The sequence below is a fragment of the Danio aesculapii genome, chromosome 10 (genome assembly GCF_903798145.1).
Source record: "Danio aesculapii chromosome 10, fDanAes4.1, whole genome shotgun sequence".
Classification (NCBI taxonomy): domain Eukaryota; kingdom Metazoa; phylum Chordata; class Actinopteri; order Cypriniformes; family Danionidae; genus Danio; species Danio aesculapii.
Genome location: NC_079444.1, coordinates 24,177,855 through 24,193,364, shown reverse-complemented (window position 1 = coordinate 24,193,364; position 15,510 = coordinate 24,177,855). Strand labels below are relative to the sequence as shown.

General features: G+C 34.9%; 1 protein-coding gene across 1 annotated transcript in view; it reads right to left on the bottom strand.

Moving 5' to 3' along the window:
- The window catches only part of gbe1a (glucan (1,4-alpha-), branching enzyme 1a), a 251,831-nt gene that overhangs the window by 197,316 nt on the left and 39,005 nt on the right, over positions 1-15,510 (bottom strand). The window contains exon 4 of the mRNA XM_056466954.1: positions 3,904-4,029. Within this exon, the coding sequence (XP_056322929.1) occupies positions 3,904-4,029 (126 nt within the window). The remainder of the gene's footprint in view (positions 1-3,903; positions 4,030-15,510) is intronic.

The window sequence follows — 15,510 nt, the reverse complement described above, 5'->3', positions numbered from 1 at the left end:
TAACTAGACACAAAGAAGCAAAATGCAAAAAAGGAAACCTAAACCAATTGTATCTCCCTGAAAATGAAGCCATTTCCAGAAAGCAAAAAGCAATATTCTCTGCCTTTAATCATGCAGCAACCGCCATAACTGTCAGACGACATTGTGTCACCAATTCATCTCCTCTAGAAAAAACTTGATTATGAGCATGATGCCATTGACCACAGCCGCTGTATGAATGTCTGATGCCATGAATAGATATCAAAGGAAAGTATGTCTCATTGTCACCATGGAAGAACCGCCCATATCAAAGCCTTTTTGCAAATGGTTCTTCTGTGAAATGAAGACATCAAGAGGGTGAAAGCAATTGTTGAATAGCCTCCGATTAAATTGGCTGTTTAATGTGGCGGGCCACTTAAGAGGAGGCGTTTTTGAGTGTCATTACTAACACGGAAGAAGGGTCGCCGTAAGAGCAGAGTGCTTCAGAGATGCTAATGGCTACCAAAGATAAATGATCAAGAGCCACAGGAAGGCCACATGCTCGTCTGAAGAACACCACGGTCCTGCAAACATTCCCTCCTGCTTTGACTTCAATCATAAACTACCTCCACCCCACAAAAAATTTATGTTTTTGTTTTTTTCACAAACAAGTGCTTTTTTAGCAATGGTCTCCTATGGTGCTGGGGTCTTTTATCATTATTGTTTACATTTCATTAAGCCCCTCCCATCTGATGCAGATTATCCAGCAGCAGTTGAGTATTAATTAGACATGGGTTGAAACATCTTTACTGTAAGTTTCAGTGCCATAGAGAAAGGTTGAAGGCTTTAGGTTGAAGCACTCACTACTTACTTCTATTTTTTTTTTTAATATATTTATTATCTGTTTTTTGTCCTGTCTCTGTTATCCTGTTGCACTGTAGAAGCTCTGTCACGAAAAAAAATTCCTCGTATGTGTGAACATACCTGGCAATAAAGCTCTTTCTGATTTTGATTCTGATTTAGATTTGATAATGTGTATATTTACAATAAATGATACAATTATGTGTTAACTACTAATGTACACACAATCATACAAAATCATGGACGTTAACCACTATCACATATTTATTGGCCAAACATTGCATTTATTAATATATATATATATATATATATATATATATATATATATATATATATATATATATATATATATATATATATATATATATATATATATATGTTTTCAAAAGTTGAGTGAACAAGAAAAAGCGAAAGGGAAATAAGGATTATGTTTTTTTTTTTTGTTGTACAGACCTACATATTTTACAGGTTACTTTTATTTTTGCATAACTGACACACTGAAAGCATAGGGAATGATGGTCAAAATTTTTGCTTAACTTCAGCAGAAAGCAACTCTCTTCTCCTTTATTTGAATATTTGCATTACATTCGTAATAAATGGGCCCAAGTGTAATTCAGTTAAATCCGAAATGATGTTTTCAAAGTATAACGTATCAAACTAGACCATTTTATGTCTCCTCTTGTGATGAATTTATGTGAAAAACAGCTGTCATTGTGACGATGCAAATAGGGTTCAGAACCAAAAACCGGCATGTGTGAGTTAAACTCAGGCGAGATCCACGCAATCAAACCAATATTTAGAAGATCAATAAAAATGTATAAATGCTTATGCTTATTCATAGTTGAAGAAACAATGTTTTTAACTCACCAATTTTTTTTTATTTTTTTTATTGCAATTGTTGTGTTTGTAATAGCTTCTGCTTTTAGGTAAGTAAGAGAAGCATGACTAATGTTAGTAATCTCACATTAACATAGTGTAAATGTGTGAAAAAAATACTGATAAATCTGCAGTTTTTATATTTTGCAGTTTATGTTTTATTTCTATTTCTAATGCATTTTGGAGTGCATTATGGGACCTTAATCTTTCCTCCAACAGATTTTTAATTTTTAAAAGTTTAATTTTAAAAAGCTGGCTTGCTCGGTTTGGGATTTGTGGAGATGCACGTCGATGGATTTGCTCTTCAGTGTTTGGACTTTCAGCAGTGAAAATTAAACCACATTGAAATAAACTACTGAAAACTGGACTGACACAGATTCAATTTCAATTTATTAAAGCTGTAAACTTCTATGTTAAGCTGCTTTGACACAATCTACATTGTAAAAGCGCTATAGAAATAAAGATGAATTGAATTGAATATATATAATTTCTTTTACAATATGTTGATTCAAACTACTAATTGAATTGCCACTGTGTATGGAATGTGCTATATAAATAAACTTGCCTTGCCTTGCCTTACTAATGTCAATACAAATGGTCCACATCAAAAGTTGTCAGAGCAGAGATTAAGGTCCCATAATGCAAATTCATAAGCATAAACAAAGCCTTAAGCATCCATATATGCTTTTCATTTCACAATAGTATCTTTTATAAGAAATATATTATTTAGATCATTAAAATATTCCTCACACACTTACACGACATTGCATCACAGCAAAAAAATAAATAAATAAAATAAATAAAATAAATAAATAAATAAAACAAACAAACAAACAAACAAACAAACAAATAAATAAATAAATACATAAATATCTTTTAAGTGTGCTTGTGAGGTTAAACTGGGAGCTCTTGGTTCTTGGAGACAGCTTACAGTAGATGATGACTGGTGTGATGTACGGTTCTCCGCTGACCCTCTAGAGGATACAACCAGACTCTAATAGGTTAAATCATGCCAGAGACCATAACTCAACACCTCATTCCTGACAGCTTAGAAAGCATCTGCCCTCACCTGTTACAGTCCTCTGAGAGCGTGTGCTTGTGTGTGAGAAACATACACAGATATGATTTATGTGGGTAAAGTGGGTAAAGTATTCAAGAAATATGTAGGAAATCTGTATACTCTCTAAATGCCTGGGTCAAACTGAACCGCATATATTTATAGTAAAACAGTGGCAGCATAAAGATAAAATCTAAAATATAACACAATTTCAAAACTGCTTGTTGAGACTTTATGGATAAAGACTTACAAAGCTGTAGATTATTTGTTATGTTATTGAAACAAGGACTTATTATTAAACTATTCTATTTTGGTACTAAATGTGTTTGCAAGTCCTATACTGTAGGGTATGAAGATGTGTTCAAGATGACCTATGACGTCTGAACTTCAATGCATCTAGAGAAGATTTAAAGGTGCACTAAGCCATTTTTTTAAAACAATGTTGATATTTGAAAGCACAAAAACATGCACATAACCCTACATGACCCCTTTTTGATATTTCCACTTTATTATTACTAGACAAGCCCCTTATTGGTGATTGACTACAATTGTGTTTAGGGACTTGGTCTGACACTCTCCAAAGTGTTCTCAAATAACTGTTAAATATTGTTTAGCTTTAAAATACTGTTAACTCTTAACGTAGTATGGTCGTATGTACCAAGTGAGGTGATATTTTTTTCAGAATCTGCTGATATATTGATATTTTCACACATAGCCATCTTTAGGTTTTACAGGCTTTTCTGAAAAAAAAAGGAAATACCCAATGAGCAGATGTTCTGTGGATGAAAATGTCTTGTTGAAGCCGAAGATCAGAAGAGCCTGACCAGAGAGGTTTGAGCTGTTAGATTGGTAACAGTAACTAAAAAAGAAATTGTTACAACAGAGGTCTGCACAAGAACATCTTTGAACATACAACAGCAGCAAAGAACAGGACCTTGAGAGTACAATACATACAGTTTCACCAAACTTGACAACAGAAGATAGAAAACAGGCTGCCAGGTCTAAAAAGAGGCTTGATATCTACTGTGACATGTAGAGTATATACAGCATAGACCAAGATCTCTGAAAAGGATCTGCGCCATTAATAATTAAGGCAGTTCTGAAAGCAAATAGGTTCCTAAATAAGAAACACATGAAACATACACACTCACCTGGTATGGTTGTGGAGGGTCCCAGTGGGTCCAGTCATAAGTGACAGAATCCAGTGTTTTTGTGACATATTTGGCCCAAGGAGAGATCCGAAACAGATATTCATCTGTTTTAGTCAGGACAACAAGCTACAGAAATGACAAATTATAAATGAATTTTAATGATCTTGTTAAATGTAAACAGAAGCATTTATAACACTTTATCATAGGGACCATTTCTCACTATTAAAGTGTAGCTGCCTACTTAATTACATGCTTATAATTAAAATATTGGCTCTTTAGTAATTAATAAGTACATACTCAGCATGTTCTTATACTACATCCTTAATCCTAGCCAATAAACCCAACTACTACCTTCATAACTATTAATAAGCAGCACATTAGAAGCTTATAGAGCTAGAAGTAATAGTTACTGGTGAATGTGAATGGTGAGAACTGACATAATTAAGGTACCGTTCAGTCTCTCAGGTTTACTAGATTTAATAGGAAATCATCCAAATAATAGAGTTTAATTTGGGATAGTTCACCAAAAAATTAAAATGTTATCATTATCTCACCATTTACTTTGTTCTAAACATTTATTTTCTTCTGTTGAACACAAAATAAGATATTTTGAAAAATTGTTGGAAACTTGTAGCAATTGACTTCCATACACCGTTTACAATTTTTTCTAGAAAATCTATAGCAATTTACTGGCATAAGTTCGCCAGTAACACCATTTCTTTACTGTAAAATTTACAGTAATTTTCATAATGCAGTTTTAAAATACAGTAACACTGCATAACTCTTCTGTAAAACAAAGTTAATATTACAGTTAAATACTGTGTAATTTACAAAAATTGTTTAGAGTGTAGCATTCATTTTCCCCTACTATGGGTGTCAATGGTTACGCTTCCAACATTCTTCAAAATATCTGCTTTTTTTATTTAACAGGAAAAAAAAATTCTAAAAGTTTTAAATCACTTCAATGTGAGTAATAGTGAGAAATTCTCATTTTTGAGTGAACTATCTCTTTAAGTCTGGTTAGTTTACTTTATTTGTCCCCATAGGTAAATTTCATTTGCAGCGTACAATTACCGAGACATTTATATAAATAAATTATTTATATAGAGGTATAAATGAAAATTTTGTCCAATTTCTTACACAGCTGGGAACATATCAACGACCTGGAAACAATTTGAAGGTGTATGATAAAGTATGCCTCTCATCATTGACAATCATGATAGCCTAATTGAATACTTATTCTTTGTGTATACTATCAAGACTAATGTTAACATTATAGTTTCTAAAGGATCATCAACACTTTACACTGAAGAATGGCTGCTAAAATGCAACTTTATAATCAAAGAAATAAATTACACCTTAAAGTAATTAAAATAGAAAACAGTTATTAAAAATTGTAATAATATTTCACATTTTATAATAATTAATAACCATCAAATTGGCATGCCAGTGTGTTGCTAATTTCTTTTCATGGTTTAAAAGCACCGTTTATTCTTCAAATTCAGTTCTTCCAGCTCCCCTCTCCAATGCTCTTTTCTAACCCTTCTTCATAAGTCTTGGTGATTCAGTGTGAATTAAAATACACACACGCACATGCATGCAAGACACACACACAGGTGGACAGGTGTTTGGTGATGAGAGCTGACAGAGGGGAGGAGAGGAGCAGAAGAAAACAAAGCACTTTAAGAAAGTCCATCATTGCCTTCAATCTCTCCGGGGGCAGATTGGAGATTGTCACAGATCGATAGGCGCTCTGGAGAGACATTGGGGTGGGACGAAACATCCTTAAACCGCTCTGCTCAGCTTTGCACAGACTATTACCAAGCTAAGAAACACAGCATCTCTTTACTGACAGCAGAAATAACACTGTTGCTTTGAGGAAGAATGACAGAGAAAGAGAGACTTGCAGAGTGACTTGTGAAAAACAAGAGCAATCGAGCTTGATATTAGAGTAAACAACAACAACAAAAAAAAAAAAACGTTATTAATATCTAAAGCAACTCAACTTTTAGCAGGGATTTGACAACATTAAGATGCATTTAACATTAAAATAATTTGGCTGTTAGCTAATAAATTATCAGTGTGTTTAATCCAAAACAAAACAATAATTAAATAAAAAAATGTATAATATTAATTGTTACAATGACTTGAAAGGTAACAGAGTTGGAGGTCCACATGGAGCTTTATTATGAAAAGGGGTCAAACGGGGACAGGCTTTAGCATGTAGATGATCCAGAGAGTGGTCACTATAACAGGCGAAGTTTGGGGGAGGCAGAAAACTTTCACAATCCAAAAAACAGTCCAGGAATAAAAAATCAGACAGAGTGAACCACTAAAACAAGGAGCAGTAGAACATGGAACAATACTGAGCAAACAATGGTGCTGTGTCTGTGGTGCTTTAATATTCCAAGTAATCAGTGAGGAGGATCTGCAACTCTCTGTGTGTGTAATCAAGGGGTGATCTGGAACTGGTGTGTGAGTGTAGGACATTATGGGAATGTAGTTGAGTAGAATGACAGGGATTGTTCTCCTGCAAACTGTTAGGGCAACACTGTTGATGATCATAACAATTAATATCTAAAGCAACTCGATTTTTATCAGGGATCCATCAACATAAATATGCATTTATATAACACTAAAATGATTTGGCTGTTAACTAATAAATTACCAGATTGTACAACTGTATTTAATCCAAAATAAAATTTAAATTAAATAAAAATATATATTATTAAATTATTTCCAAATGCTATTAGAATTTTCCTCAATTAAATTGTAAAAATTGAGGAAATTAACATTTAAATAACACTTTGCTTTATGTTTAATTAAATCAAATCAAATCACTTTTATTGTCACATCATCAGCAGCACGTGTGCTGTGATGAGTGAAAAGCTTAGGTGCTGGCTCCAGACAGTGCAAAATACAGACAGTGCAAAATGCAGACAGTGCAAAATACAACAACATTCAACAGCATACTCCAAAAAAACAGGACAATGTAAAATTGGCAGTGTTGACAGCAATATGTACAATGAATAGGTGCACACATAGCTGTAGGCAGTATTGTTTTGCAGTATTGTTTTAAGTATGGATTGGTTCAAGTGCAGTGCATGCTACATATTGATGGTGTGCAGTGAGGGGTGTGAAAGAGTTTGTGTGGGGAGTGTTAAGTGTTCATCAGCCTGATAGTCTGAGGGAAGAAACTTTACACAGTTAAATCTAATATTTTAACGTTCTAATTAATTTTGTGTCATTTTAATTTTTGTTAAGTTACACTAAATTAATATTAGAATATTGGTACAGTGGGTATTGCTGTCGGGTCACTGGTTCGAGCCTCGGCTGGGTCAGTTGGCATTTCTGTGTGGAGTTTACATGTTCTCCCCGTGTTGCCCTGGGTTTCCTCCGGGTGCTGCGTTTTCCCCCACAGTCCAAAGACATGCGCTATAGGTATATTCCAATATACTCTATAGGAATATAGGTGAATAAGCTAAAATTGTCCGTAGTGTATGTGTGTGAATGAGAGTGTATGGGTGTTTCCCAGTGATGGGTTGCAGGGCATCCACTGCGTAAAACATATGCTGGATAAGTTGGCGGTTCATTCCGCTGTGGCAACCCCTGATTAATAAAGGGATTAAGCCGAAAAGAAAATAAATCAATGAATGTACTATAAAAAACGAGTTCCTGTTGAGTGTTCTTGCTGAATGTATTTGTGTTGGCATAATATTAAGCTCAGTCGGACGGGTACATTTCTCAGCCATATAGAGAGAACCAGACACGACCGTTTATGGATTAGCATGAGTTTAATTTAGAGTGAATGAACAATCTCGTCTGCGTTTAGCGCAAGAGTAAAGTTCACCTAGGCACATTTCATCTTCGACGTGGCATCAAACCTTTAATTATATTTCATTCCTATCAAAGCGTCCTCCCTCAGATCTGTCATAACACCCTCCGCCAGCGAGTCCGGCCTTAAATCTCACATGACAATCAATAAGTAAAGGACCTGAAGTGTTAATAGAGCTCCTGGGTAAACATCTGGAAATATCTCAGCATAGACTGAGAGAAATAGAGGGTTTAAATTGCTTAGGATTCTCTCAGTTGGTGCTTGGATAAGTGGGTATACAGTACTCCTAAATTATGCCCTCAATTTTTTTTCTTTTCTGTTCTTTGAGGCATTGGGTGAATGTCATATGTTATAAAGTGACATGTAAGGCTAGTCTTGTACATTTAATCCACCCCAAAACAGACCATTAGTGTTTGCACATTGTGAATATACATCTGCAGCTTAACACACAATTGAATTGATACATTTGTACTTGTTTTATGGTCGATCAACCACAATATTTTTCCATTTTTAAAACATGAGGCACACAGTCTTGACTTTTTCATTTATTCATCCATTCATGTATTTTCTTTTCAGCTTAGTCCCTTTATTAATCAGGGGTCGCCACAGCGGAATGAACCAGCATATGTTTTACGCAGCAGATGTCCTTCCAGCTGCAATCCATCCCCGAGAAACACCCATACACTCTCATTCACATACATACACAACAGAGAATCTAGCTTACCTAATTCATCTATATCGCATGTCTTTGGTCTTGTGGGGGAAACCGGAGCACCGGGAGGAAACCCAAGCAAAGACAAGAAGAACATGCAAACTTTACACAGAAATGCCAACTGACCCAGCCCACAGTGCTACCCACTGCGACACCACTTTTTGATATACTTGTTTTTAATAATATACAAGAGCATGCACTACAGTTGTTTTATGCGCTATGTAACTAATAAATCAACCATTAAATTAGCGGTGTGGTGAGCCCTAAAATGTACAAAAGAGAAAAACTGAAAAGAGCATTTTTTATTCTTTTTGTTTAAACCAAAACAGCCAAGCCAGGCTCATTCAGGCTCATTCAATCCACCAGAGGCCACTGTGTATGATTTATCAGGTCTCAAATTTCTCTCACGAGTGCCATTCGTGCCTGCTGTTCTCACATAAGGCCGCTGTCGACTGACTGACTGACTGACCAACCGACTGCTTTCTGGAACTGTTCTTCACCGGACTCGAACCCTGCCACCACGGCCAACCACGCTCTGATCTCAAGTCCGCCGACCTATGTGTCAAGCTAACAGGACAAATTGGTAACTGTAGGAAAGCCATTCATAAGAATGTAAGCGGTCAGCTGGTAAGCGAGAAAAGGAACAGCGTCATACCACTCTGTAGCGTTCATTTTAAAGATGAAATGCAGCCATACTGGCTACATAATTCACGATCTCCAGAAACGTATATAGGGCTATGTTTTCAGAACAAGCCTATGTTGCAACCGGCACATTAACATGAAATGTTAGTAAATATCTGCATCTCAAGTCGTGAAAATGTGTCTGATGTTAAATTGGACTGGGATGAGCTGAGGTTGGAAGTGGGACACTTCACTGCTGAAATTCCCGCCTCCGGCTGTATCTGAAACAGCAGCATATGGTAGCTGAGAAGACTATTCTTTGTGTTCTTTTTGAAGAATTTTTGAAGCCTGATGAAATAGGTATAAATCTCTGTTTAATACTGCAAAACAGACAGTTAGTCACTTGTTTTGCTATCTGGAATAAAAGAGAACAGAATTGTACCAACTGTAAAGACTCTTTAATATAGCAAAGATACACTGAAAAAGATGATTCAATGATTATTCCTTGGATTTACTCAATTTAAGTGGTTGTAAACAATATATTTAGGCTGAATATAAACAAACAAATTAAGTTGAACATTTCTCAATAAAATTTTTTTTGTTTAAATTCAACCCATATACATAGTTTGCAACAATGCAGGCATCATTTTGTTTTAGTGTAAATGCTGCTCCTTGGGCTGACATTTTTAACACCCAAAAACAAGAAAAAACATATATCAAACCAAGTTGCACAATGTTGCACAGTAATTCCAGGTGACATGTCATTTTACCAGAAACTTTAGCTAAACATTACACACAAGTGTGCTCGAACAGCTGTCTTGTCACAAGTGAAGACCCGCCTCTCCATTCATTCAATTGGTCAATGATTTCAAGTTTTTTTTTGTTCAGAACTGATTTTTGTCAATCTTCAGGCTTTCAGAGGTTTAAAAAATGTAAGGCACAGCTATAAGTTAAAACTTGAGGTGCACAGAGAGCATAAGAAGCAGATAAAACATTCACTGTCAATAGAAAAAAAAATGATGTGAATAAAAAATATAGATAAATAATTATAAAAATATAAATCTAAAACAAAAAACATGAAGAATGAAAATAGAATCTCCCCTAAACACTACTAAATGATGTGCATCAGAGGGCATTTAGAAGTGGCTACAGTATACGCAATGGCCAGTGATAAAGAAGTGGGCATACACCATATCCCTGCGTATTCCCTCCACTATACCACTTCTTCAACCGCACACACATAAGTACCATATCTCTTCCCACACACTTTGAGCAAGAAGAAACCTCTAGAAAACTCTCCTTTCTCCTTACTTCCTTCAGACTCCAGTTAACAGTGTTTTGATTTCCCTCGAGACGACGACTATACCCCTGAACCAGCTGTCTGGAGCCGCAGAGGTATCTCTCAACAAACAGAAGCACAACAAAAAGAGTGTACCCACACAGAGAATTAAACATGGTCTTGCTTGGAGATCTGGAAGCCACCCGGGGATCTGTATTGATCACCTTCAGCAGGTAAAAGTCTTTGAGCATCCAGTGTTCTTGTTTTTTTTAAATGCAATATCACTATGCAGGGCACTGAAATATTCATGCCTGAATAAATGAGGTTTGTTGGTCCCAGCGATGAAGAAAAAAAATAAAATGCTGAGTTGATTTTAACCAACGCTTACAGCAGGTTTCAAATTCATTTGGCACCCAGCAGAAGGCCGTGTGTGGGAAATGTATTAGGCAACATTGATTAAGGGGACGATGAAAGGGAATCTCATCAAACACTGAAAGTGCATGCTTGCACCTGAAAACACTGGCTAGCAACTACTGTATCATGCCTCGTTCGCTTTTACCAATTGTGCAGTTTTACAGTAAATCATAAATGTCTACTGAATGATACTGAATGGTTCTGATTGATGTGATGCTTGTCAATATGATGTTAATTAATTAATGAGATGTTCTTTTTCTTTTTTCTCATTGTTCATTGAATATTATGTGGTAAGGTTAAACAATAAATTGTTAAGTTTCACCAATAATCTTGTTAAGTTATTATTATTAGCCCTTCTGAATTTTTAGTCTCCCTGTATATTTTTTTCCTTAATGTTTCTTTAATGGAAAGATTTTTTTCAACAGATTTCTAAACATTCATTCATTCATTCATTTTCCTTCGGGTTAGTCCCTTTATTCATCAGGGGTCACCACAGTGGAATTTCGCTGATTTTGTCGATTTCTAAACATAAAAGTTTTAATAACTCATTTTTAATCGCTGATTTATTTTATCTTTGCCTTGACGACAGTAATAATATTACTAGATATTTTTCAAGATACTAGTATTCAGCTTAAAGTGCAATTTAAAGGCTTAATTATGGTAATTAGATGAATTAGGCAAATCATTACAAAATGATGGTTTGATCTGTAGACAATCACGAAAAAATACTGCTTAAGGGGTGGACGGTGTCTCAGTGGTTATCACTGTCGCATCACAGCAAGAATGTCGCTGGTTCGAGTTTTGTGTTGAGTTTGCACGTTCTCCTCGTGTTGGCGTGGGTTTTCTCCGGATGCTCTGGTTTCTCTAACAGTCCAAAGACATGCGGTATAAGTGAATTGAATACTAATTTGTTCATAGTGTATGAGTGTGTGTGAATGAGTGTGTATGGGTATTTCCTAATACTGGGTTGCAGCTGGAAGGGCATCCGCTTGTAAAACATTTGCTGGATAAGTCTTTGGTTCATTCCGCTGTGGCGACGCTGATTAATAAAGGGACCAAGCCGAAAAGAAATAAAAATTAATAGTTCATTCTGAGACTAATGCCTCATCCAGACTAGCAGCGACTTTGTAGCTGCCTGTCACTCTGAGTGGCGACCAGCTGCAAACGCAGGTCTGTGCAGGTATGTACAGCTCGAATACAATCGCCCTCTGAGTGAGCTGAGAGAGGATCACGTGAGCTCTACTGGTGCTCCTATTGGCTGTCGCTCAAGAAAGTTACTCTTCATTTGCATAACGTTAAGGGATTTTCAACTTTGTTGCAACTCTCGACATGCCCACATGGTCGCTGTCGCTCACGTAGACGGAGGTCACTGAAAGTTTCTGGCTCTCCGTGCAAATGAACTGTCGCTAGATGCTTTGCCGCTGCGAGTCGCCTATAGTGTGATTGAGGCTTAAGATGAAGGAAAATGATTGAATGAATGACTTTCTCCAGAATAAAATATATAATCAGCAATACTGTAAAAAAATTCCTTGCCGTTTTAAAAATCTTTTATGAAACATTTAAAAAAGAAAACAACATTTACAGGAGGGCTAATAATTTTGACTGTATATGGTTTTTCATTTGCGATACAGGTCCATAGAATTCAAGTTCACACAAAAGAACACATGAAAAAAAAAACTATTTGTGTACAGCTTTTTAGAGAAATATAAGTTTTCATTGATGAATAAAAATAAACACATTGAACTTCACGTACCTATAACTATACAGTACTCAAATCCATTCAGAATGCAACATACTGTACACAACAAATCAAAATATTATCCTAATTTTCTATGAACACTGTGAATCTATTGAAATGTGTCTATAGAAAAATACATTGTGCCATCAGTGAGGCAAGAGCACATACTGTACACACACACACGCACGCACGCACGCACACACACTCGCATGCACGGACACAAACACACACACATACATATACATACATACATACATACATACATATATATATACATACATATATATATATATATATATATATATATACACATATATATATATATATATATATATATATATATATATATATATATATATATATATATATATATATATATATATATACACATATATATATATATATATATATATATATATATATATATATATATATATATATATATATATATATACACATACATATATATATATATATATATATATATATATATATATATATATATATATATATATATATATATATATACATATATATATATATATATATATATATACATATATATATATATATATATATATATATATATACATATATATATACATATATATATACATATACATACATATACATATATATATATATATATATATATATATATATATATATATATATATATATATATATATATATATATATATATATATATATATATATATATATATATATATATATATATATATATATACGTACAGTACACAGTTTGCTTGCCAATAAATATTATATATGCATGCCTTATTTTTGACTGCTGTATGTTTTCTTTACCTTGATCGCAATCATTTCATGTGACAAGTACTTATAAAATATATCTATTATATATTACATGATTTATTGAATATATAAAAAATGTCAGTGTGTTTTGTATTGTGTTTGAAACACCAAGGTTGTTTTATAAAATGTCTTTAGCGCTGGTAGTGTACAAATAAATACATATAAATGCAAATTTGGCACTCCAAAAATAACTATTAAAAAGGTCTATATGACTATTCTACAGTTTTTCCCCCCTCAAGTCTAGTCAAAATGAGTTCCTGAATTCTGTGCTTAAAGCTCAAGAGCTGCTGATTATATTTTATAAAGAAGGTTAGAAAACAGGCCAGCACACATAGATTACACACCTCCAGCATGCCTGAAGGAGAATTCGAGGTAGGGGAGAAAATACATGGACCTGGTGAGAATGAGCAAAATTATAAGTGTGTAAGAGAGTTAGAGAGATACAATTTAATCAGAGTCTCCAACAGGATATTCTGATGGAAGGAAAAGTGAACTCCTGGCAGAAGTTCAGCCGCCCCAGTTTCCATATGTTAAACCGGGCCGCTCACCCCCCATTAAATTCCCTCCCTGGATCTCCTCTGCAGGTTTAAAGAAGCTGTGTATGACAGCCAATTACCTTATAGAAACCTCCACATAGAGCCAGGACTCCATCTGTCCACCTTACACTCGGTGAAAAAGAGAAAATTCAGCCACTGACCGCTTTTTATGGACATAAATGGGCTTCCCTTCTCCTCTCGTTCACTTACACTCACACACCTTTCTCTCTCCTTAAAAAGGGGCTCTTCAGACTTTTCATTTAATCAAAAAAGTAATATAAATGCTGAATGAAAATATGTGTGTATTGGTAACATGGTATTTATACACTCACCGGCCACTTTATTAGGTACACCTGTCCAACTGCTTGTTAACACCTATTTCTAAACAACCATTTATATGGCCGCAACTCAGCACATTTAGGCTTGTTTGTTCAAATGAGCATCAGAATGGGGAAGATTTAAGTGACTTTGAATGTGGCATGGTTGTTGGTTCCAGACGGCTTGGTCTGAATATTTCAGAAACTGCTGATCTACTGGGATTTTCATGCACAACCATCTCTAGGGTTTACAGAGAATGGGCTGAAAAAGAGAAAATATCCAGTGAGCGGCAGTTCTGTGGGTGCAAATGCCTTGTTGATTCCAGAGGTCAGAGAAGAATGGCTATGCTGGTTACAGCTGATAGAAAGGCAACAGTAACTCAAATAACCACTAGTTACAACCGAGGTATGCAGAAGAGAATCTATGAAGGCACAACACATCCAACCTTAAGGCAAATGGGCTACAGCAGCAGAGGACCAAACCAAGTGCCACTCCTTTCAGCTAAAAACAGGAAACTGAGGCTAAAATTTGCACAGGCTCACCAAAATTGGACAATAGAAGATTGGAAAAACGTTGCCTGATCTAATAATTCTTGATTTCTGCTGCGACATTTGGATGGTAGGGTCAGAATATGGCATCAACAACATGAAAGCATGGATCCATCCAATAGAGCATCATTGGGATGTCCGCAACATGGATGTGGAGCTGACAAATCTGCAACAACTGCGTGATGCACCTAATAAGGTGTCCCTAACAAAGTGGCCGGTGAGTGTATATATTAATGCACTGTAGAGTATCTCAGACACATTTACAGAGAGGGTAACTTAATTAACCTTCTACAGAATTACAGATTTTTAAAAACTTTTTTTTACCAATGTGCTAGCGTTTATGGGTTTATGGAATGATAAAACAGATCCAAAATTCCCTTTAATATTTGTTTAAAAACAAAAAAACACACACACAATGACTGTAAAAAAAAAGAAAAAGAAATAAAAGAAAAGAGTTAAACACTTTATCTGCGTAAATGTTGTGATTTCTGTTCTGTATGTAAAATTAATTTGTAATTATATAATGTATTATTTGCCTATTTAAATAATTTCAAAATCAACAATTTTACTAATCAACATTTACTATGGGAATATGATTCAATAGAGTTAGACTTAAATACAGATGCATTAGTGTGTAGTATCACTGACAAGGTTATTTTTTATCAGACAAACAGATAGACATATAGATAGATTCTGCATTAACATGATAAAAGGAATACCAATATCATTTAATAAATAACATGCTACTGAGAAAAAACATGCTACTCGAGAAATA